The 19,956-nt window shown below is 55.8% G+C and overlaps 8 protein-coding genes across 8 annotated transcripts; 6 read left to right on the top strand and 2 right to left on the bottom strand.

Moving 5' to 3' along the window:
- The first annotated feature begins 33 nt into the window (after positions 1 to 33).
- Positions 34 to 3,929, top strand: CAOG_01425 (hypothetical protein). Its single transcript, XM_004349895.2, has 8 exons — positions 34 to 177; positions 469 to 908; positions 1,050 to 1,866; positions 1,943 to 2,043; positions 2,118 to 2,524; positions 2,634 to 2,926; positions 3,047 to 3,487; positions 3,593 to 3,929. The coding sequence occupies exons 1-8, from the start codon at positions 55 to 57 to the stop codon at positions 3,875 to 3,877; spliced, it is 2,907 nt and encodes a 968-aa protein (XP_004349945.1). The 5' UTR covers positions 34 to 54; the 3' UTR covers positions 3,878 to 3,929.
- A 25-nt stretch (positions 3,930 to 3,954) lies between these two features.
- Positions 3,955 to 5,411, top strand: CAOG_01424 (pre-mRNA-splicing factor syf2). Its single transcript, XM_004349894.2, has 4 exons — positions 3,955 to 4,273; positions 4,463 to 4,588; positions 4,705 to 5,018; positions 5,127 to 5,411. Exons 1-4 carry the CDS (start codon positions 4,001 to 4,003, stop codon positions 5,290 to 5,292), a joined length of 879 nt encoding a protein of 292 aa, XP_004349944.2. The 5' UTR covers positions 3,955 to 4,000; the 3' UTR covers positions 5,293 to 5,411.
- Positions 5,412 to 5,432: 21 nt separating this feature from the next.
- On the bottom strand, positions 5,433 to 7,463 carry CAOG_01423 (hypothetical protein; the record flags this gene model as incomplete). Its single annotated transcript, XM_004349892.1, has 2 exons — positions 5,433 to 7,054; positions 7,250 to 7,463. The coding sequence occupies 2 exons, from the start codon at positions 7,461 to 7,463 to the stop codon at positions 5,433 to 5,435; spliced, it is 1,836 nt and encodes a 611-aa protein (XP_004349942.1).
- CAOG_01422 (peptide methionine sulfoxide reductase msrB) lies at positions 7,285 to 8,113 on the top strand (the record flags this gene model as incomplete). The annotated part of the gene is made up of 2 exons (XM_004349893.1): positions 7,285 to 7,705; positions 7,818 to 8,113. Coding segments are annotated over 2 exons (408 nt in total), but the record flags the coding sequence as incomplete, so codon positions are not given.
- Positions 8,114 to 8,472: 359 nt separating this feature from the next.
- CAOG_08508 (hypothetical protein) lies at positions 8,473 to 9,540 on the top strand. The gene is made up of 2 exons (XM_011271788.1): positions 8,473 to 8,959; positions 9,100 to 9,540. The coding sequence occupies exons 1-2, from the start codon at positions 8,527 to 8,529 to the stop codon at positions 9,408 to 9,410; spliced, it is 744 nt and encodes a 247-aa protein (XP_011270090.1). The 5' UTR covers positions 8,473 to 8,526; the 3' UTR covers positions 9,411 to 9,540.
- Positions 9,541 to 9,850: 310 nt separating this feature from the next.
- Positions 9,851 to 13,081, top strand: CAOG_08507 (hypothetical protein). Its single transcript, XM_011271787.1, has 7 exons — positions 9,851 to 9,890; positions 9,983 to 10,062; positions 10,469 to 10,997; positions 11,196 to 11,857; positions 12,023 to 12,368; positions 12,493 to 12,741; positions 12,855 to 13,081. The coding sequence occupies exons 1-7, from the start codon at positions 9,873 to 9,875 to the stop codon at positions 12,972 to 12,974; spliced, it is 2,004 nt and encodes a 667-aa protein (XP_011270089.1). The 5' UTR covers positions 9,851 to 9,872; the 3' UTR covers positions 12,975 to 13,081.
- On the bottom strand, positions 13,018 to 14,527 carry CAOG_01419 (hypothetical protein). The gene is made up of 3 exons (XM_004349889.2): positions 14,487 to 14,527; positions 13,663 to 14,340; positions 13,018 to 13,527 (listed from the first exon to the last, which is right to left on the bottom strand). The coding sequence occupies exons 1-3, from the start codon at positions 14,495 to 14,497 to the stop codon at positions 13,275 to 13,277; spliced, it is 942 nt and encodes a 313-aa protein (XP_004349939.1). The 5' UTR covers positions 14,498 to 14,527; the 3' UTR covers positions 13,018 to 13,274.
- A 208-nt stretch (positions 14,528 to 14,735) lies between these two features.
- CAOG_01418 (hypothetical protein) lies at positions 14,736 to 19,947 on the top strand. Its single transcript, XM_004349888.2, has 2 exons — positions 14,736 to 14,849; positions 15,064 to 19,947. Exons 1-2 carry the CDS (start codon positions 14,776 to 14,778, stop codon positions 19,817 to 19,819), a joined length of 4,830 nt encoding a protein of 1,609 aa, XP_004349938.2. The 5' UTR covers positions 14,736 to 14,775; the 3' UTR covers positions 19,820 to 19,947.
- The last annotated feature ends 9 nt before the right edge of the window (positions 19,948 to 19,956 follow it).

The following is a 19,956-nucleotide window of genomic DNA, read 5'->3' as shown; positions in this document are numbered from 1 at the left end:
ATTTTCTGTCCATTCCTTGTTTTTTTTTTTTGGGTTGAGCGCGCACACACCAAAATGGACGCGAGTGACTTGCCACAGGAAGCCGCATTGCAGTTGCTCCTTGCCAACTGGATGACGGATGAGATTGCGCTCCACCACGTCCCGCACATCCTCGCGTCGCTCAGCAGTCTGCATCTGGTGCGCGAACAGCTTCATCTCGTCCAATCTCATCATGTGCTGCTCCGTTGTTGCACTACCGGGGTCGGTCGAAGTGGTGGGAGCAGCCGGGAGGGAAAGAGGGAAAAACTGAAGGACTTTGCATTGCCTCGTCGTCCACATGGCCAATCCGACACGAGTCCAAACCGATCGTCCTACGACCAACTCGGTTTTCAACGTTGAAACTGTTTCCTTGCATGCAATCACTCTTGCAACACTGACTTTGCGCATACGTGGACTGCAACTTGGCTTTTTTGCTTGGCTCCGGAACAGACGCACGAGGCGTACCATCGGCTCTTCAAGCGCCTCACTGCGCTCGCACGCTCCGAAGTCCAAGTCGCACGATGCTCGTCGTTGCTCATCCTGGCTGCAATCATTCCAGACGGCATGCTGACCCTGCTCGGTGGCGCGACAAGCAGCGCGTCCGATGCTTCCGCTTCTGCCGCGGCGTCGTCCAGCAGCGGTCATCCGTCCAGCGCGGGTGCTGCAGCGACTCCAGCCAACTCGATGATGCTCAAAATGCTTGCAGAGACCACTGCCGCCGCACCTTCAGGATCCGGTGCTGGCTCGCAGTCATCGCACGACTGGTGCTTGAAACTTCTTCAGGCAATCTCGCATGTCATGAAGAGCAAGTCTGCCGCAGCCTCCCTTGACGCTGCTCTGACGTGTCTCGCGCGTGTTCTCGAGTCGCATCTGCCTGCTGAGCTGCGCCGGTGAGTAGTTGATTTGAAGCTTTTGAAATTGGCAAATTTCAATGCCAAATCTCCAATCGCTTTCTGACAACTTTGAACAACAACGTGAAACGTTTTGTTTTGTTGCGTCCTTGTGCACGCCCGCTCCAATGCCAAACACAGGGACATTCTTTCGACCCATCTTGCACGCTTGGTACAACAAACAACGGCTCTCGCCTCGTCCGCCGGGCTGACGACGCAGGTCGCAGCTTTCGGTGCCTTGTCGGCAATGATTCGTTCGCTTTCGTCCGCAATGCGTCCTCACGTGGACAAGGTCGAAGCAGTGTGCAGCGAAGCGCTCGACTCTGTGCACATTGACGTGGTACGCGCTGCTGCTTCTTGCCTTGCTTTGTGCCCAACGTGCGGCGGAAGTTCATCCACCTACACGCAAGCAAATCCTTCCGATGCTTGGCTTGTGCTTGCCAATCGCGCGCTGCTCACTGCAACAAAGCTGCTCGATGTCGTTCGGATCGACGAGACGGCTTACCTTGCACCAGCCGTTGCCGGAACTCCCTCGTCCAGCGCGAGCTCGAGTGCAAAAGCTACCAAGACAAATGGCGGCAGCAAAGGGAACAAGAGCGCCAAAAATGGCCAATCTGGCGCATTACCAATGGACGAATCCACCACGGAACCGGTCGTTGCCAACAATGTCGCTGCTGGCGTTTTGTTGCCACTCTTCCCATATCTTGATCAGCAGCAGCAGCTCGCACAGCCGGCGGCTGGTACCAACACCTCCATCTCGTCTCTGTCCCAGGCTGCATTGGCGCGTGACGCCAATGTCAATTCTCCAACGCTGAGTGCCTTGATTGCACGTCGAATTCAGGCCACCTTTATTGTTCTCGCAGCAATGCTGCAACAACCCGTCTCCTTTGTTGTTAGCATGCCGACTCATCGCATTCTCTCGCTCCGCCACGTTTTGTATCTCTCCGAGCAGCAACTGGTAGGTTTGCTTTGGGTCTGTGTATGTGTGTTTGTGCTTTGTTCTCATTTTCCGATTTTGTCTTGTTTTGAATAAGCTCCAAGAGGCGTCTAAACGCCCGAACAAGTTGGCATGGATTGCCTGGTTGCCGTTCTTGCAGCACTGCACCCTCGATCTGTTGAACGTGGCAATTACACGGTGAGCTGTTCTCTCTTCATCTCGTTTCTTTTGTCTGTGCTTTGCGTTGGCTCACACTTTTCCGCTGTCATCAGGTGCGGCGCGGGCATTCTTGGAGACGCAGACGACATGCTGCAGACGCTGGTGCACGTCTTGGAACAACACCGAAGGCTGCAGCCAGTTCACCGCCAACGAAAGGCCGAGACTCTTGTTGCCGCTCTGACGACGCTCGAAACGCTCCTCTCCACCCTCGGTGGAATGCTCGACGCGACCCAACTTGGCTCCGTTGGTGAGCTGCTGTGTGAAATTTTGTGTGGAGGAGCGCTGTTCCAAGCAGTCTCGCCTGCTACCGTGCCCCAGTCGCACCTGTCGGGCAAGAAGCAAAAACAACAGCAACAGCAAAAGAATATCGAAGAGTCTCTCGGCGCTGCCTCGGGCGCTCTAGCCGTCTCGCGCCCACTCCAATTTGCCAACACTGATATCTGCAAGCTGTCTCTCAAGGGTGAGTACTCGATCTCTCGATCACAATCCATTCTGGCGTTGCACACACTCACGTGCAACACTGCGATGCAATCAATTAACGTGCTTGTTCTCGGATTTTTTTTTTGCAGCTCTGACACGACTCCTTTACACCGCTGGCAGTCGGCTTCCCGACGCTGTTCGCGCTCGCATTGACGCCACCGCGTCAAGGCTGGTGCTGGAGACCCAGTTGGGCGCCGAGGCTATCTCTCTGTTGTCAATGCAGCGTCCGGCTTGTTCTCCAATGGTTGAGCCGACTTGCCGCCGAGCGCTGTATCGATTGCTCCTGGCATGCGTTGTGGCTTCAGCGTCGCCGGTCCACTCACCCGTATTGATGCAAGTCCTTCGCTTGTTGACGACTGGAACGCGAGATCCAGCACTCAAAGTGAGTTGCGGTACTTTTGTTTTTCTTGTTGGTGACCTCCACGACCAAGCGCCCTCCACCCCCTTTGCGTTGCAGGCTAACTTCCCACCCCCACCCCCTTTGCTTTGTGCCATCTTGTAGGTGTCCACTTTCTGTCGCGAGGCGGTGGCCGTTTGCGACAACATCATCCGACCCAAATTCCCGACTCTGCGGAATGGCGTGGCCGTTGCGAACGCTATTATTGCTCCATACACACCGTCCGTCGCAAGCACGAACGACAGCACTTTGACATCCATTCTCGCGCCTGTGCGCGTCGACAAGCCCCCAATGTCCACTTTTGGATTCGGAGTACCGACGACCCTTCCCGCTCCCCGCCCCGCCACTGTGCAGGCTCAGCCTGCACCAGCACCAGCACCTGAGCCCGTCGCTCCCGCAAGTTCAGTATCCGCTCCAGCAGCGCCGGTAGATGCAGCGCCAGTCAAATCAACAGCGAGCACGCCAGCGCTTGTTCCCGCTGCTGTATCGAAATCCGAGTCGGTTACTGTCAGCGCCGATGCGACCGCCACTCCCACGCGAACCAAGGTAATATACTCTTGTCATGTAGATCCGAGATGATACGTTGAATTGTAAGCTCTTGGAGCCAACATGGTTTGCTGACGTTCCATTTGTCTGTTTGCCGTTTGCCAGCGTGGTCGGGAGGAGGATCGAGAGTCTGTAGCCGAAGCGACCGCGTCGGCACCTAGTAAGCGCATCGCAGCCGAGTCTCTTGACGAGCCTAGCCGTCCCGAGGTGCTGTTCGCTGCATGTCAGCCCTCCATTCCACCGACGGTTGCTCCGGTCGTTCCGCCCGCTGCTCCCATTGTTAACAAGCATGCTTCTTCTACGAGCTCAGTCCCTGCCAAGTCCGCTGTCGATGACGATGATGACGATTCTGAGTTTATGATTGTCGACGAAGATCCCGACAGTGATTGATGCGATATTGTGTGTGTTTGTCGTCAATTCAAAAGCAAGTTTTTCATTTCAATCCTTTGTCGCAGTCTTTTTTGTTTGTTATTGAATTTTTATTCCTTGTTTTTTTGTTTTTTAAATCGCACAATGCCATTGAAACGGAACGCGGCTGCGAGTGAAGCGACCGATCCGCAACGCTCAGACAACGACAACAACGACGACGACGATCACAGCAAGAAGCCGCGGTTGGACGCTGAGGCCGGGACCGAGGCGACCTCCTCGTCATCACCACCACCAACAACAACAGCAGCAGCAGTAACAACAACATCATCATCACATGCTGGATCCGTGGGAGAGGACGCTGAAGCCAAGAAGCGAGCTGAACGCAAACTCAAGCTGGAAGAGCTGCACATGCGACGAGTACGCGCTTCCGCTCGCCCCCCCCCACACACACAGTCCCCTCACTCTCTCGCTCACTCTATCGCTCTCTGTGCCTGTCTATCTATTTGGGGGCGGGGTGTGTGCCACTTGTCGCTCTGAGAACGGACCAGGGGGTTGTAAAACTCACTTCCTGCCTATCATTTCCCCCTCCTCCCCGTTCCGCGTTAGAACTTTGCTCGCAAGCAAAACCACTCGGAAGTCGTCGAGGAAGACAAGCGCAGCAAGATGCCTGCAAACTGGGAATCCAAGAAGCGACGCGTCGAGGAAGAAATGGCGCTGGCTGAGCGCAAGAAGGTAACGACTCGTGCAATGGTGTTGTATGGTGTTGTATGGTATGGTGTTGTATGGTATGGTATGGTATGGCATGGGGTTGCAAAACCCAGTATCATTCAACCGATTGGACTTGACAGGCTGCAGAGGCGCAGGGACTTGACTTTGACCGACTGCAAATGCTCGAGGTTTCAGTAGAGGAGTCCGATCGCTGGGCGAACAAGCGAAAGCCCGCTGATCCAGACTCGGGCAAGTGGTCGGACTTTGTCGCGGCGACAGAGCGTCAGTACACGCGCAACATGCGACAGTTCAAGCCGTCGATGGAGGAATACAACGCCAACAAGAAGCTGTGGGAAGATTCGTCGGCAGAGACCAGCGGCTTGATTGTTGCTGGCCAACACGATGCCGTGTCTCGACAAGGCGTCGATCGAATGGTAGCCGACTTGCAAAAGACGTGAGTTGTAATACCAGGCGTTGGCTTTTCGTTTTTTCTTTTGTGCCGTTGCAACAATGACGCTCATCTTGATGCAACCTACTGTGTGCCTCCCCCACCCTCTGACAGCATCGAGCGCCGCAAGGGCAGCAGCCGCCGACGAACACACGACGCAGAAGCCGATATCGATTACATCAACGAGCCCAACAAGCGCTACAACCAAGCCATCGAGCGTGCTTTCGGCAAACACACGCAAAGCATCAAGGACGATTTGGAGCGCGGTACTGCCCTCTAAAGAAATGCGAAAGCTGAAGAGGGGTGGGAGCGGGTATGATGATTTTTTTCTTGGATGGACGCTTTGCAATCAAAATAGCCGTTCACATCATTCCAAAAACAAAACACGCATCAAAGCAAACTTCACACTTGCCCTCACCATTAGTCATGCAGCGCTGCCCGCATGTTGGCGTGCGCAAAATCTTCAATGAGGCCAAAGAGTCGCTCGCCGTCTTTGTGCTGGATTTGCCGGTCGTGCCGGAATCGGCGTAGTGCGGTGGGCGTCGAGGCGCTTGAGACGCTCGAGGAAGAATGCTCCAACGGCCGGGCAACTTGGGGAGCCATGAGGTTCATCACCAAGTCTGCATGGCCGACATTGTTAAAGATGTGCAACTCGCTCGACAACCGCGCCTGCTGGAGTTCGGCGTGAAACTTTTCACTGGACGAAACTGGGACGGTAGCGTCGCGAGAGCCATGGATGAGAAGAAACCGCGGCTCGTTGCGTGGGCGGGAGGACGACGAGGCAGCGGCTCGTCGACGGGCGTCAGCGTTGATTTTGAGCAAGGCGGTGGGCGACACAAACGGCATGGACGCTTTGCAGGCGCCCGCCACATGCCACATTGGAGACACGCACTCCACGCCTCGGCCAGCCTCAAACAAGTAGTGATCTGTGATGTCGTAGACACCGCAGAGCCCAACCACGGCGGTGACGAGCCGCGTTGCTGGGCGATCGATGGTGAGTGTGTCTGTCCACTTGTCACGCATCGGCCATTTCACGTGGAGCGGCGTCCGTGTCGTAGTTTGCGCAATCGCATTCCAAGCGCGCAACCACGTCGACAGCGCGGGAGCAGCGGTGCTCGGAGCCGATGCTGCGGGAACGACAGACGACGAGGACGACCCAGGTTGTTGCTGCTGCGAGCGAGATTTGTAGCAGCCTTCCGCGGCAGCAGCGGCAGAGCGCAACGCAACGGTGAGGGGCTGCAGGGCGGGCGTGAGAACACTCCCGTCGTTTGACAGACCGAGCATGTCACGGAGGGTCAGCAAGGTACAAAGATGGGCGCCCGACGAGTGCCCCAACAGTGTAATCCCTGCCGAGATGTCACCGCCGTGGCTCGAAATATTCTTTTCAATCCAGACGAGGCAGGAGCTGAGATCGTCGAGCATGTCTGGAATGGTGCCTCGCGGGTGCTTGACATAGTCTGGCATGACGACCACAAAGCCTCGCATGGTGAGCTCGTGTGCGAGCAGCGGGTAGATTTTCGGAGTGCCATAGCCCCAGGCGCCGCCATGCACAAACAGAATGACGGGGTGCTTGGTTGTCGTCGGATGTGTCTGCGTGGTATCGCGATGACTGTCGTTCTCGCTTGAGGCATCATCAGGCGCATCGTCCTTGTCCTTGTGCTTGTCCTCGTCCTTGTCCTTGTGCTTGTCCTTCTCTGTGGCATGGGGTGACGGCACAGCGGCCGCTGGAGCGTAAATGTCGGCCTTGCTGCCGTAGCGACTGCCATACTCGACGTCGAGCCAGACGTGGTCGGGCCACGGCTTTTGTCTGAGGAAGCGCGTCCAGCGAATGTACTCGCGCAGCCATCGAACGCTGGTCAGATGGTCGAGCGCGGCGAGCTGCAGCAGGTAGATCCGGCGCGGATGCCACCACGGCTCAAACTCGAATGGCGTGCCGTACGTTGCGTAGATTGCTGCCGTCGACACGGCGACCCACGACACGGCCGAGGCAGCCACCGCGCCCACGGCAACGAGAGCAGGGTGCACCATCGGGGACTGGAGGACTGGAGAGAGAGAGAGAGAGAATCAAGGGTGGAGGAGGGGATGGTGGAAGTGAAGGAGAGAAGAAACACAAAACACGGAAAACTGAGAAGAAGAGTGGATAAGGAAGTCAGCTATTGACATGTGGTTGAATAATAATGTTGCTCAGTCAATATTTTTGTTTGATTCCAATAAATTCAGCCGCGAATTTTGGGCACTAGAGCTCTCGAGACATGCACAGAGCAGGAAGAGTTGCGTATTCACTCTGTCGCAGTGCTCGGCTCGCAATCCACTCTGCTGAGGGTCGCGCTGGAGCAATCGGGGCTGCAGGAACAGGGTCTGCTGCTGCTGCTGCTGCTGCTGCTGCTGCTGCTGCTGCTGCTGCTGCAGGGCGGAGCGAGACGGGTCAACACAGGCGGTCGTTTCAGTCATTGTGCGGCGCTGCTGCGTCACATCAACCACCTCCAAGTCATGGCAAGCAAACTCGCGGTCGGAAAGAGAGTGTGCAGTGAAAACACGCAGCAGAGGCACCTCGAGAAAAACTGATGCTCATTGTGCGACATGGAATTGCTCGTTCCTCGCTGATCAAACAGATGATGCATACTGGCTCGACAAGCTGACCCCCGAGCAATTTCGCATCTGTCGACAGAAGGGCACAGAGCGACCTTTCACTGGCAAGTCGTTGCCGCATCAAAACAGGAGATCTTCGACGTTCTTGTTTTTTTTTTTTGTTGACAAATCGACATCATTGAGCTCAACATTGCGCGTGATTTTTGGATTCTACAGGCGCGCTCTATCACAACACCAAGCCTGGTGTCTATTCCTGTGTTTGCTGCGGGCAGATGCTCTTTGCGTCGAGCACAAAATACGATTCAGGCTCTGGCTGGCCGTCCTTCTTTGACGTGCTCAGCAAGGACGCCGTCAATCTGAGCGAAGATGGCGCGTTTGGGATGCGTCGCATTGAGGTAGAGTGCAGCTCTTGCGGTTCCCATCTTGGCCACGTTTTTGATGATGGGCCTGCTCCGACAAGACTGCGCTACTGCATCAACAGCGTCTCGCTCGGATTCCGGCCCTCGCCTTAAGTTGGCATTTTTGCTCGAGTCTTCCGGTGCGACCCAAATTGTGCAATGTACTAATAATAAACCAACCCGTGTGCTTGATCTCGCTCACGGCAGGAATGCCGACCATAAGTCTTGGGGAGGGGGGGGGGAGAAAGAGAGAGAAACAACGAAAAAACAAGAGTCCCCTGAGATTTTTTTTTCCCCAAAACCCATGTGTGCTCCCTGAGATGACATCTCGACTTCATGCTCCTTTCTCTCGTTTCGCCTCATCTACAAGTATCACCACATTCATCCTGATTGAAATTCTGAAATAAAAAAAAATTCAGAATCAGAACTAATCAAGTGTCAGATGACGAACCTGTCAAACCAATCATCCTTCTTTTTTTTTTTTTTGTTTGTTTGTTTGCGGTTTTTCTTCATTCAGAGCTTCCCTCATGTCTGACCTCCTCCCGCTCCAGGCTCGCCCCGACGCTGCTGGCCAGCCCATCCAGCCCGCATATGCTGCAGCGCCTCTCGGCGGTGCGAGCAACATGCAGGCCTCGCTGTATTATCCCAGTGCGCCACCCGACGACTTTGGCAACCCCTATGTTCAGAATCAACAGCCGATGCCGATGCCGATGGGCGCTCCTGCCGGTATGGGCTATCCGCCGCTGCAGCCGCAAGTGATGTACATGCAGATGCCGCAGCAGATGGCCGCCTGCTGCACCTGCCAGGCCGCTGCGACGACCCGCTGCGAGACCTGCCATGTGCCCCTCTGCGCCGTCCACGTCTACGAGCGCAGAGAGAGTCAGCAAGATGGCAACGTGATTGGCATGTGGAGGCGCCGCATCTGCGCTTACTGCCTCAACTTTAACACGTTCCTCGACTGTATGTGGAGGGTTTCATGTTGTTGCTGTTGTTGTTGTGTGGCACTTGGATTTTTTTTTTTTTTTTTTTTTTTGTTTTTGTTGTGTTTTTTTTTTCCAATTTGCTCACCAGACACTGCCGCTTTCGCTCCTTGCTTGCAGACGAGTCTCGGACACCCGCTGCCATGTACCTCTTGCTTTGCTGTTGCTGTTTGATCCCTTGCCTGGCTCCGAAGATCTCCGAGAAGGCGATCAAGGAGGTCCAGCTCAAAGTTTGGGTGTACAACAAACAGAACAATGTGCCCATGGTCATCCGCCTCGAACGCGGGAACAACAAGTACCAGTTCTATTTGTACCCCCACAACCACCCGGAGTTTATCAACCGCATTGCCAGCGAGCAGGCTGCGGCCAACCAGCAGGCTGCGGCCAACCCGCCGGTTGCGGCCAGTGAGCAGGTTGCGGTTGACAAGTAGATCTAGACCGGGTGCGATGACTCGACTCGGTTGTCAAGCCAAAAAAGTCACCTGGCTGCCAGACATTGCAATGTCACAATAAACAAAAGGCACAACAATATGGAGCATTCTTGTGTTGATTCAAATGGTGCGCCTCAAAAGGTCCATCAACAAATGGTTGTCAACGACTCTGGTAACGACATTCATGCTTGGCTTGAATCAGGAAGCTAACCCCGCGACGTGGATTGCACACACAACAGCCGTCCCAACTTTGAGGGATCTCTCATTGTAATGGTGTTTGGATGATCATTTCTCCTGATTTTTGCACGATCCTGCGTTGCACGTCAACAAACTCAACACTGTGATCATCACACCTAAATCTGCAGTAAGAATTCGTCATAAAGACAAAAATCGAGCCAACATGGTGTCACCCTCCCAACCCAAAAACTCTCAGAGCTCATTCTACATCACCCAAATCTCGAAATGAAGGAAAAGAAGAAGGTAATCCATTGATTTTTTTTTTTTTTTTTTTTTTTTTTGGCTGGAGTTTCCATTGACCTTTGTACATTTGACTCGTCCTCTTCTCTCCTCAGGCCGAATCCGGCGCGGCGATCAACTTTATCTCGCGCAACGCAGCACTCAAGAAGCTCCAGCTCAAGCTCGCAGACTTCCGGTAAGGCGCTCGGCCCCGATCGACCTCGACTCGACTCGGCCGTACTCAGTTGCATTGGCACACACACACATGGGCCGTTCTCTGCCCTGGTCCTCTTTGAGCGCCTCAAACCAGTCCAGCTCAATCCAAACCAACGCAATCATGTTGTTGTGCAACTCCACACTTGCGAGTCTCGCATTGCGTGGGAGCAGAGCAGGACAAGACCGAGCAAAGAGAGGTTTTTGGAGAGGGAAGAAGCGACCTCGTGGAGAGCGAGCGAGCGAGAGCGACTTCCATGTGGAGACCAATCCAAGCCCCCCCCCTCACTCTCACACACACACTCTAACTACCCACTCATCTTCATCATCTTACTCATCTTGGAACTGGCGTGCTATGATGGCCGTGCTTCCCCCCCCCCCGCCTCCAGTCGCTTGTGCATTCTGAAGGGCGTCTACCCGCGCGAGCCCCGCAACAAGAAGAAGGCGTCGGGCACTGGATCCACCGCCAACAAGACGTACTACCTCGCAAAGGACATTGCCTTCCTTGCTCACGAGCCCATCCTGAACAAGTTCCGCGAGTTCAAGGTCTTTGTGCGCAAGCTGCGCAAGGCCATCGGCCGCAAGGAGTTTGATGTTGCAGACCGCGTCAAGGCCGCCAAGCCCGTCTACACGCTCGATCACATTGTCCGCGAGCGCTACCCCAGCTTTGTCGATGCTCTGCGCGATCTCGACGATGCGCTGTGCATGGTCTTCCTGTTTGCTCGCATGCCGCGCACAAACCGCATCCGCTCTGAGGTTGTCGACCGCTGCAACCGCCTCGCGCACGAATTTGAGAGCTACATTGTCCGCTCTCGCTCTCTGCGCAAGGTCTTCTTGTCCATCAAGGGCATTTACTATCAGGCCGAGGTCATGGGTGCTCCCCTGACCTGGCTTGTTCCCCACCAGTTCAGCCAAAAGGTGAGTTTCGAGTTTGCAGTTTGTGGGGTTTTTTTTGGTCTGGTCGAGGGCTGTGATCTCGCATTCCGCGCTTTCTCTCTCTCTCTTTCTCTCTCTCTTTCTCTCTCTTTATCTCTCTCTTTATCTCTCTCTTCGTTCTCTTCGTTCTCTTCATTCTTTTCGTTCCGTTCTTTCGCTTACCTCCCCCCACCCTTGTAGATCCCTGCCGACGTCGATTTCCGCATCATGCTCACCTTCCTCGAGTTCCACATGACGTTGCTCGGCTTTGTGAACTTCCGCTTGTACCACTCTATTAACGTGAGCTACCCGCCAAGGCTCGACGAGACCAAGGATGCCGGAGCGTCTGGCATTAGCGCTCTCATTCTCGAGCCGCTGACTGCTGACGCGTCGGCAGCCGCAACGTCGTCCGCCATGGAGGTGGCAACACCTGCAGCGTCCAAGGCGACGGCGCCCGATGCCGCCGAACAGGAGGCCCAACGCAAAAAGTCTGCCAAGCGCATTGCCTCGCTCGGCAAGGCATTGTCCAACATTCACGAGGATGCCGACGTCGACGCCAACGAGAACGACGCCACTCGCATGCAAATTGACGAGTCCTTTGCCGCCGCCGATGCTGGCGAAGATGCTCAACTCATTGGCCAGCAGGTCAAGGAGCAAAAGTTGCTCGAGGCTTCCAAGCGTCTCTTCGAGCCCTGCCGCTTTTACGTTTCGCGCGAAGTGCCTCGCGGTGTTGTCGAACTCATCATTCGCAGCTTTGGCGGCCAAGTGTCCTGGGACAGCAGCATTGCCGGTGGTGCTCCTTATGACGAGTCTGACTCTGGCATTACTCATCAAATCGTCGATCGTCCGCAGCGTGGGCCAGCGTAAGTTCCAGTTGTGGCATGTGTTCGTTACAGCACTTGTTCGTTGCAGCATGTGTTTGTTGCAGCATGTGTTTGTTGCAGCGCTTGTTCGTTGCAGCACTTGTTCGTTGCCCAAGCCAATTGCTCACCTTTCCTCCCATACACAACACGACTTGCGCGTTGCAGAATACCCGGCCGCCGCTACGTTCAACCGCAGTGGATTTTCGACTGCGTCAACGCACACCGCTTGCTTGACGCGACCTTGTACAGCCCCGGCCGCGCGTTGCCACCGCACTTGTCGCCGTTCGTCTCCGAAAGCGAAGGCGACTACGTGCCTCCAGAGAAGCGCAATCTCATGACCGAGGAGGATGAGGAGCACGAGGAAATCGAAGACGACAGTGCCGACGAGGACATTGACGAGGACGAGGACGAAGAGGACGAGGAGGAGGCAGAGGACGACGAAGATGAGTCGCCCGCCCCCGCCAAAAAGGCCGCCAAGGGAGCTGCAGCACCAAAGCGTGTTTCTGCCAAGGTGAGTGTTGGAAGAAAACAGCAGGAGGGAAGAGGAAGGTGGGGCATCATTGTGATGTGTGAGGGGACGTCCGGACCAAGCGCTCACGAAATTTCTCCTCTTTTTAAAACTTTGCCCTTTGTAGCGTGGTCACCACGAAGTCGAAGAGGACGAAGACGACGAAGAGGCCGAGTACCAGCGCGAGTTGGAGGCCGAGAGCAAGGGTGTTGCCTTCTCGTCAGCCGCCGCCAAGCCAAAGAGCAAGGGCAAGAAGAGCCAGGCTGCCGCCGACGAGGCCAAGGAGCAGGAAGAGCTTGCCAAGATTCTCATGCCCAAGAAGCATCGCCGATTGTACAACCGCATCATGTACTCCAAGAACAAGAAGCAAGAAGAGGTGAGGCAACCTGTGGACTGGCGGTTTATGTGTTGGACGTTTATGTTTTTTTTTTTTGAAAACGAGTTCAAGCGCTGACGTTTTGCTCCTCTATGACCTCTTTAATCGACCAGGTCGACAAGCTGCACGCCAAGCGACTCGAGTATAACGCGCAACAGGATCAGAAGGCCCAAAATCAAGCGGCCAAGAAAGCCGCCAAGCACGCCCAAAAGAAGTCACGGCAAAGCGAGTAGTAGTCGGGCTGTGCTATAGTAGTGATTGCAATTCCTATTGTTTTGGTGCGTTCCCTTTCAACTTGTATTCGTCAACAACAATCCACTGAACGATTTCAACCTTAACAGGAGGGAGTAAACGTGACACATGCTTTGTCACACTCAGCTAACAACATTAACAAAGAGGCATGCAAAAACAACCCAGAGCAACAGATCAGAGCAACAGACAACTTGTCCTTGATTTCCAATCCGCTCAGGACAAAACACAGCAATCCCCATCTTGTTCCTCCAAAAACAAACACTATTGACATGCCACGAGATCTACGACCGTAGTTGCCCGGCGCTTTCGAACAATCGATTGCGACCGCTTGCAACTTCGCCAACCAGTGTTGGGGAAATCAAGTGGAGATGTTCCATGGCAGTGTCGGAGCCAAACTTTTGCGACAAGTCGATCGCAACGCGCGGACGTGGTGTGACGACGAGTTGCGGCGGCGGTGCCTGCAAGTGGTGCGCTGGCGACACGTTGGAGTGAATGTTTGGCGATGCCAACAAGTAGCTGGCAGGACTTGTTCGCCTAGCAAACGATAGCACAACATCAAGCAGCAAAAAGTTAGACAGTGCAAACAATCATATACGGCTTGTGTTTCAGAAAATGCAATTTCCAATGGTAAAAGCCAGCAACGCAAGAATCGATGCGTTTGCGCCGTACCGGAATGGCGAGACTGGCGGCGATGCGAACGAGGACGGCTTGGGCTCTGGCGGCGGCGAGCTTGGCGCGAGGGCGAGCAGAGCCGGGCGCGCTTGGTCCATGCGTGACACTGACGACGGGGACGCCGCGGCTGCGGTTGGCAGCAGCAGTGCCACTCCACCGGACGATGCTGTCGCAGTGGATGATGGCGGTGCCAGGATGGTGGCTGCGGCGGCGGTGGTCGATGGCGTCGCTGTGGATGGCGCGGCCAAAGATCGCATCGAAGCCGCAGCCAACGCCGGGTTTTGAGTGACGACTGCGACGCGCGACGACTGCGCAGACACGTCGGCTGCACTGAAGGAGGCATGGGCAACAACGCTCTGGCCAGGAGCGGCGGGCGGCGGTTGGTGGTGATGCAGTCCAGTCGAGGCTGCTGTCGGAGTTGCAGCAGTGGAATTGCGCAAATCAGCCAGACCGGTCTTCCCGATCGCCCCTCCTGCTGCTGCTGCTGCTGCTACTGATGCTGATGCTGATGCTGATACTGATGATGATGATGACGATGATGCTGCCGGCTGAATGTCAGCTGCTGAAGGAGGAGCAGGCTCAGAGTGGAGCAACTGTCGGAGTCTGGCGTTGGTCTCGTGAAACCCAGCCAGCAGCGAATGGATGCGCAGAAACGCAGGCTCACGCTGCAGCGATCTACACACACATACACACACACACAATGCACAAAAAAAGTCATGTCACACAAGTTTCATCCAATCATGCAGTAGTGGAGAACGAGCGTTAGTCGTCTGAAACAAAAATCAGGCACACTTTCGTTGCGTTGTTGATGTATTCTTTACTCGTTGGGCATTTCGATTCGATTTGAATGATTGACTGATGGATGACTGAGCGGGCGGTCAACAACATCAAGATCGAAACCTCTCTCGATAGAGAAACAGGGGAGCGAAGGAAGCAAGCTTAAGCTCAAACGAGAACCAGCAAACAAACAAAAGCCATTCTCAAAAATCTCTCAGACAAGAATCCATTATTTTGGTTTTTGAGATTTTTGTCAGTCCTCCCATTGTTTTTTTTTTTTTTTTTTTGTTTTTTCGAGGCCCTCCATTTTTCCCCAAGTGAGAGAAGAGGGCCATGAACGAGGACGACGAAGCCGCGGCTCGCACTGAGCGGTTTGAGGCCGAGAGCCAATCCATGGCGCGCTTCGAGTGAGTGTTTGAAACCCAGACTCTCATCACCATCATCATCATCATCATCATCATCATCATCAGCAGCAGCAGCCCTGCTTGTCGTGCCGCCTCGAAGCACTTGTGGCCGGCCACCATGGAAGGGAGATCAACGAGAACAGAGATCTCGGTTGGAGCGCGGCTCTTTTGCTCACTCTCTCTCTGGTCGTCACACTCACTCTGCGTGCTTGCACAGACAACTCGATGCGCGCGACAAGCGGCTCCAGGAGGAACGCGCGGCGAGACGGGCGCGACGGCAGGGCGACGGCAACGGCAACGGCGACGGCGACGACGGCAGCGATCAAGCAACCGTGGTTGGTACCTGCCAGGACATGTGCCCAGAGAAGGAGCGCTACTTTCGCGAGGTTGGAAACGACCTCGTCCGATTCGAAATGATCGACGCAGGCGCACGCGGAAACCTCGTCGACCACGCGCGAGCCGTCAAAAAGTTCCGCCGAGCTGCCGCGGGGTTGCCAGACCCGCTGCCGCACGAGATCCGACCAGTGCCGACGTTGCATCGCACCATGAACTTTTTAATCTATGAGATTGTGGGCCAGTCCGACGATCAGATCGGTCCGCTGGGACGGTCGCTCGTCGAGGTCTACAACTTTTTGGCAGATCGCACGCGCGCCATTCGGCAAGACTTGACGTTTCAGAACATTCGTGATCTCGACGCCATTGACCTCACAGAGAAGACAGTCCGCATTCTTCTCATATTCAGCTACCTGCTCTGCGAGAGCGATCAGTTTGATTTGAAGTTCTGTCTCCAAAAGATGAACGATTGCTTCCAGTCGCTCCAAGAGTTTTACTCGGAGGCGCGGCTTGCCCGCGGGCCAGACTGGCAGAGTCCGAACGAAGCCGAGTTCCGGCGGCTGTTTATTCTTGCCCACTTGCTCGATGGCGAGATTGACCAGTTCATTGTGACCGCTTCCCAGACCACACAGGCCTACAACGACATTGCCGTCGTGCTCGATGTCTTGCACGCTGTTCGCCGCGGAAACTATGTGCGCTTCTTCCGCCTGGTTGCGTCCAAGCTATCGCTGCTCGAGGCATGCGCGGTGCACATTCACTTCTCCTACGTCCGCAAGCAAGCGCTCCGTGTCATGCACCAGACTTTTACCTGCATCACGCTGAAAGAGGTGGCTCAACTCCTGGGGCTCGTCGACGCCAACCAAGCCGCGACCGTCTGCGAGCATTTCCACCTTTCGATTCGGCTGGGCATGGAGGACGCGGCATATGTGGGAGCGCCGATTCTTGTTGGCGCGACCATGGATCGCTCGTCGAGCTTTGATGCCGATGTAGTTGCACTACCACGCTTGCGGGCTCCAGCCATTGACCGGCTGTTCAGTTTGCAAACGAATTTTGCAACGGTGGCTGCTCCTCCGGGCGCATCGATGCACTTGCCCCACTCGACGATCGGCATGCCCGAGAATGTCGCCGCCGTTGCCCGCCGACTGGCCCCGCCACCCTCCTTCGCCTCGCAGTTGCCCAGCGCTGCTGTCGTGCCGACGGCAAGTGCCCCTGTTAAACTTGGTCTTGGCCGCGGCTCGCGTGGCACCATCGACATGCCAATTCCAACCCAACTCGGCGGAGCAGGAGGATCGCTCGCTGATCGCTTGAGCAGCCCAGCCGCTGTCGCCACCACAGCCTCCACCGCCGCCGCTGTACCGACATCTACTGCGCAGCCCGTTGTGAAGATGCCGGGCTTTCCTTCCGGGTTGGGTGCACGGCTTTCTTCCGCTCCTCCACCACTACAACCACTGACTTCCACCACAGTCTCTGACGTCAGTCCCGCCTTTGTTGAAAAGATCTCTGCCGCATTTTCTGAAACGCTGCTCAAGCGGCAATTTATGGCTGTTGGGCAAAGTGTGATTGCCGAGAGTCGCGCACAAAGCGAGGCCGACCTGCAGCAGCAGTTGCAGCAGCAAAAGCAGCAACAAGAGCTCGAGCAAAAGCAACAACTCCAACAACAGCAGGCCCAGCGAGAACGTGAGCAGCAACGACAGGCAGAGCTCCAGAATGCAGAGCGCAAGCGACAGGAGGACGGATTGCGCGATCGTGTCGCGAAAGAGGCGGCAACCGACATGCTCAACCAACTGGTGCAGACTGTCTCAAAATCGCTCGTTAGAGAAACCGCAGCAGCAGCCGTGCAGACGGCCGAGCGCGATTGGTTGGCAACCTTTGCGCGTCACTATAGCCAAGACCTGCTAAATCAACTCATTCGACGTGTCGAAGACCAAATGCTGCGCGCAACTGCTGCAGAAACCATCCAACTGGTCGCTGCGCAGCAACGTCGACTATCAGCGCTGCGTGCTCGCGTGGCAACATCCCAGCTTCGCGAGTGTTTTCACTCATGGCGCGACGTGGTTGTCGCTCGTGCCAAGTTCCGCAAGTTTGCTGCTGGGCTGCCCGTGTCCACGTCCTTGCTCTCGTCCAATGAGAGATTTTCCAGTCTTTTGCAGAGCTCGGTTGGCGTCACTGCCATTGCCAAGCCTCCCACAAGCATGACTGATGCTATCACGAGCAACGAGCCGTCGCCGCCATGGCAGGCCTTGCAGCAGCAGCAGCAGCAGCAGCAGCAGCAGCAGCAGCAGCAGCAGCAGCAGCAGCAGCAGGCAAACCACACACACGCTCAGGCTCAGTCTGCTTACACCGCTTGGGGAGTCGCATCCGCCGAGCACAAGCTCGTCAACTCGCCAAACAAGCCGTCCTCAGTTCTAGGCTCACAGCTTCGCAATGCCATCTTGGAGCAAGACCGCGCTCGTTTGGCTCGAATTGCGCCGCTGGATTTGCCCGCCCTCGTGGCTCCCGCTCTGACAAATGCCAGTCCCGACGCTTCCGAGCTGTTTTGGAAACTGCTCGTGTCCGTGCCAGACCATTGCGATACAGACCTTGCCAGTTGGCTCAAGATGAAGCTTTCGTTCGTTTGCGACACTTCGCTGCCAGTCGTGTCCGCGGCCGCTGGTGGCCGGATTAGCACGATCGGGGCTGGCAGCACAATGTTGGATGTGCCCGTTTCCATTCCCGAATCCGAGTTGGTCGCACCTCTGAGCAAACAGCGTACGCAAAGCTACAAGCGCAAGCACGAGGAACCAACACCCTCCACCGTTGCAAGCCGAGTGCTGCACGTCTGCGTTGATTTTGTCGAGCTTGATTCTCACTCCTTCGGCGAGCTCCAGGACGATGATCTTTTGCGCCTATGTGGAGCATCCGGCATTCTGTTTTGCATGAAGTCCTCACCCAGTCGTCAGACAGGCCAGGATGCTGCGGCGGCGGCGTCATCGGATCGCGAACTTGCCAGCTACTTTGCGAGCGAGCGCATGCGCCTGTCCCTGCTTTTGCAAGCGCTGCCTGCTGGAGCGCACGTTGCGCTCATGGTCGTGTTGCCTGTCGACTTTCCCAAGCTATCTGGCCTGTGCGCAAACGGCACTGGCTTGCTCGGCTCATCCTCATTTCTCAATTTGGAAGCGCTCCGACAGCCGCACGCCTCGCGGGCGCATGTCTCTTCCCTCCGTGTCATGCAGTGGCCCAGCGGTGCCGAATCCACGCTCGCCCAACCGGCACTGGCACACGTTCTGGGCGAGGATGCCGATCCATGGTCAAAGACGCTTGCATTTGCGACAGTGTGGCTTTCGCAGCAATCCCTCAGGCAGCCCTCAACCGATCGGCGAATGTTGGGCCAAATTCTCGAGACGGCTTGCCACCAGCACTATTTCCCACACATCAATGCAGTTCAGGGCTCGGACCCGTGGCACACGGCTGACCTGTACGACCGCGTTGTCGCCTACGTGCAACGAATGGTGGAAAATTCCTCCGCAGTCCCACCAAGCCATCCAGCCTTGATCAACTGGCCTCCGTACGAGTTTTCGGCTGCGGCGCACCACTCGGGCACCGGTTTTGCGTTGCCATATCCGCTTGAGCGGCGCCTTGTTGCCTTGTTGCCGCCTCCGCAGTGGCAATCGGCGGAAACTCGTGCACGTGCGTCCCATCTGTTGGAGCAGGCCAAGTTGCAGTGTGCCCTGCCACCGATGGAGCTGCCAGAGCCCGTCCTGCTGGCCCTGGATGCTACTGCCGTGACTGCGCTTGAAGACCGCGTGTCTGCTTCCAACACGACCAATTCTGCAGCACCGGCTCTCTCGCACATTCTGACAGACAACATCCGGCGCTATCACCGAACCCTTAGGAGCAAACGAGCAGCGAGCGCCAACGCCGTGTTGGTCGCAGCTCATCACGCGCGTCACGCCAGCCGTCTGCAGTACATTGACCAGCTTGTGGTTCATTGTTGGCAGTACGCCGTCTCGGCCGTTGGAGCACGCGTTGATGCAAGCTCTCAGCAGGTGCTTGACGTTACGCACGACTCTGGCGTGGTTTTGGCTCAAGCCCGCAGTCTGCTGACGGCCTTCCGCGACGATGCCTTGTCACTGGCGGACGCATTGTCCACGCGTGATCTTGCCGGCACCGAGCAAGAGGCGATCGAGCTCCTGTCGGACATTGATCCTGTGGCGCAACTGGCGGCACCCTGGCCTGCGGTTGTCAACGAGCTCGTGTCCTTCAAGATGCAACGGCTTGTCGCTGCGCATGTGCAAGTCTACTTTGACGGAGAAGCGTCCGAATTGGCCGCTGCTCTTGCCGGAAGTTCTGTTCACGCGGCCAACAACCTTGACGAGATTCCCATTGGCGCGGTGTCGAACGCTGATGGAGCGCTGCTGCCATCGGGTCGGAAACGGCGTCATGAAGAAAGCACCGACACGCCCTTGAGCTTTAGTGCCGACGACTCGGTCCAGACCATCCCTGCCGTTGCTTCTCCCGCGTTCATTACGACCGACGATCCGCCACCCGTGTCCCTGTCCGAAGACGCTCCCCTCAGCAAACTGCGTCCTACAAAATCGCTGCGTCTGGACAACACGGTTGCGCATTCCTTCGATTCCGACGAGGTGATTGAGCTGGACTAGTTTGTGCTTTTTTTGTTTGTTAACTGAACTTGTTGTTATTCTGCATCGCTGTTGTTTTCTGATCCAATCTCTTTGATCAACTTTTTGTTTTGTTTTTTTTTGTTGGAAATGAACACTCGAATGCACCAGTACAGTAT

Source organism: Capsaspora owczarzaki, assembly GCF_000151315.2.
Source record: "Capsaspora owczarzaki ATCC 30864 unplaced genomic scaffold supercont2.2, whole genome shotgun sequence".
Taxonomy (NCBI): domain Eukaryota; class Filasterea; order Ministeriida; family Capsasporidae; genus Capsaspora; species Capsaspora owczarzaki.
Note: the sequence above shows the minus strand (reverse complement) of the source record. Positions and strands in the feature narration are given on the sequence as shown.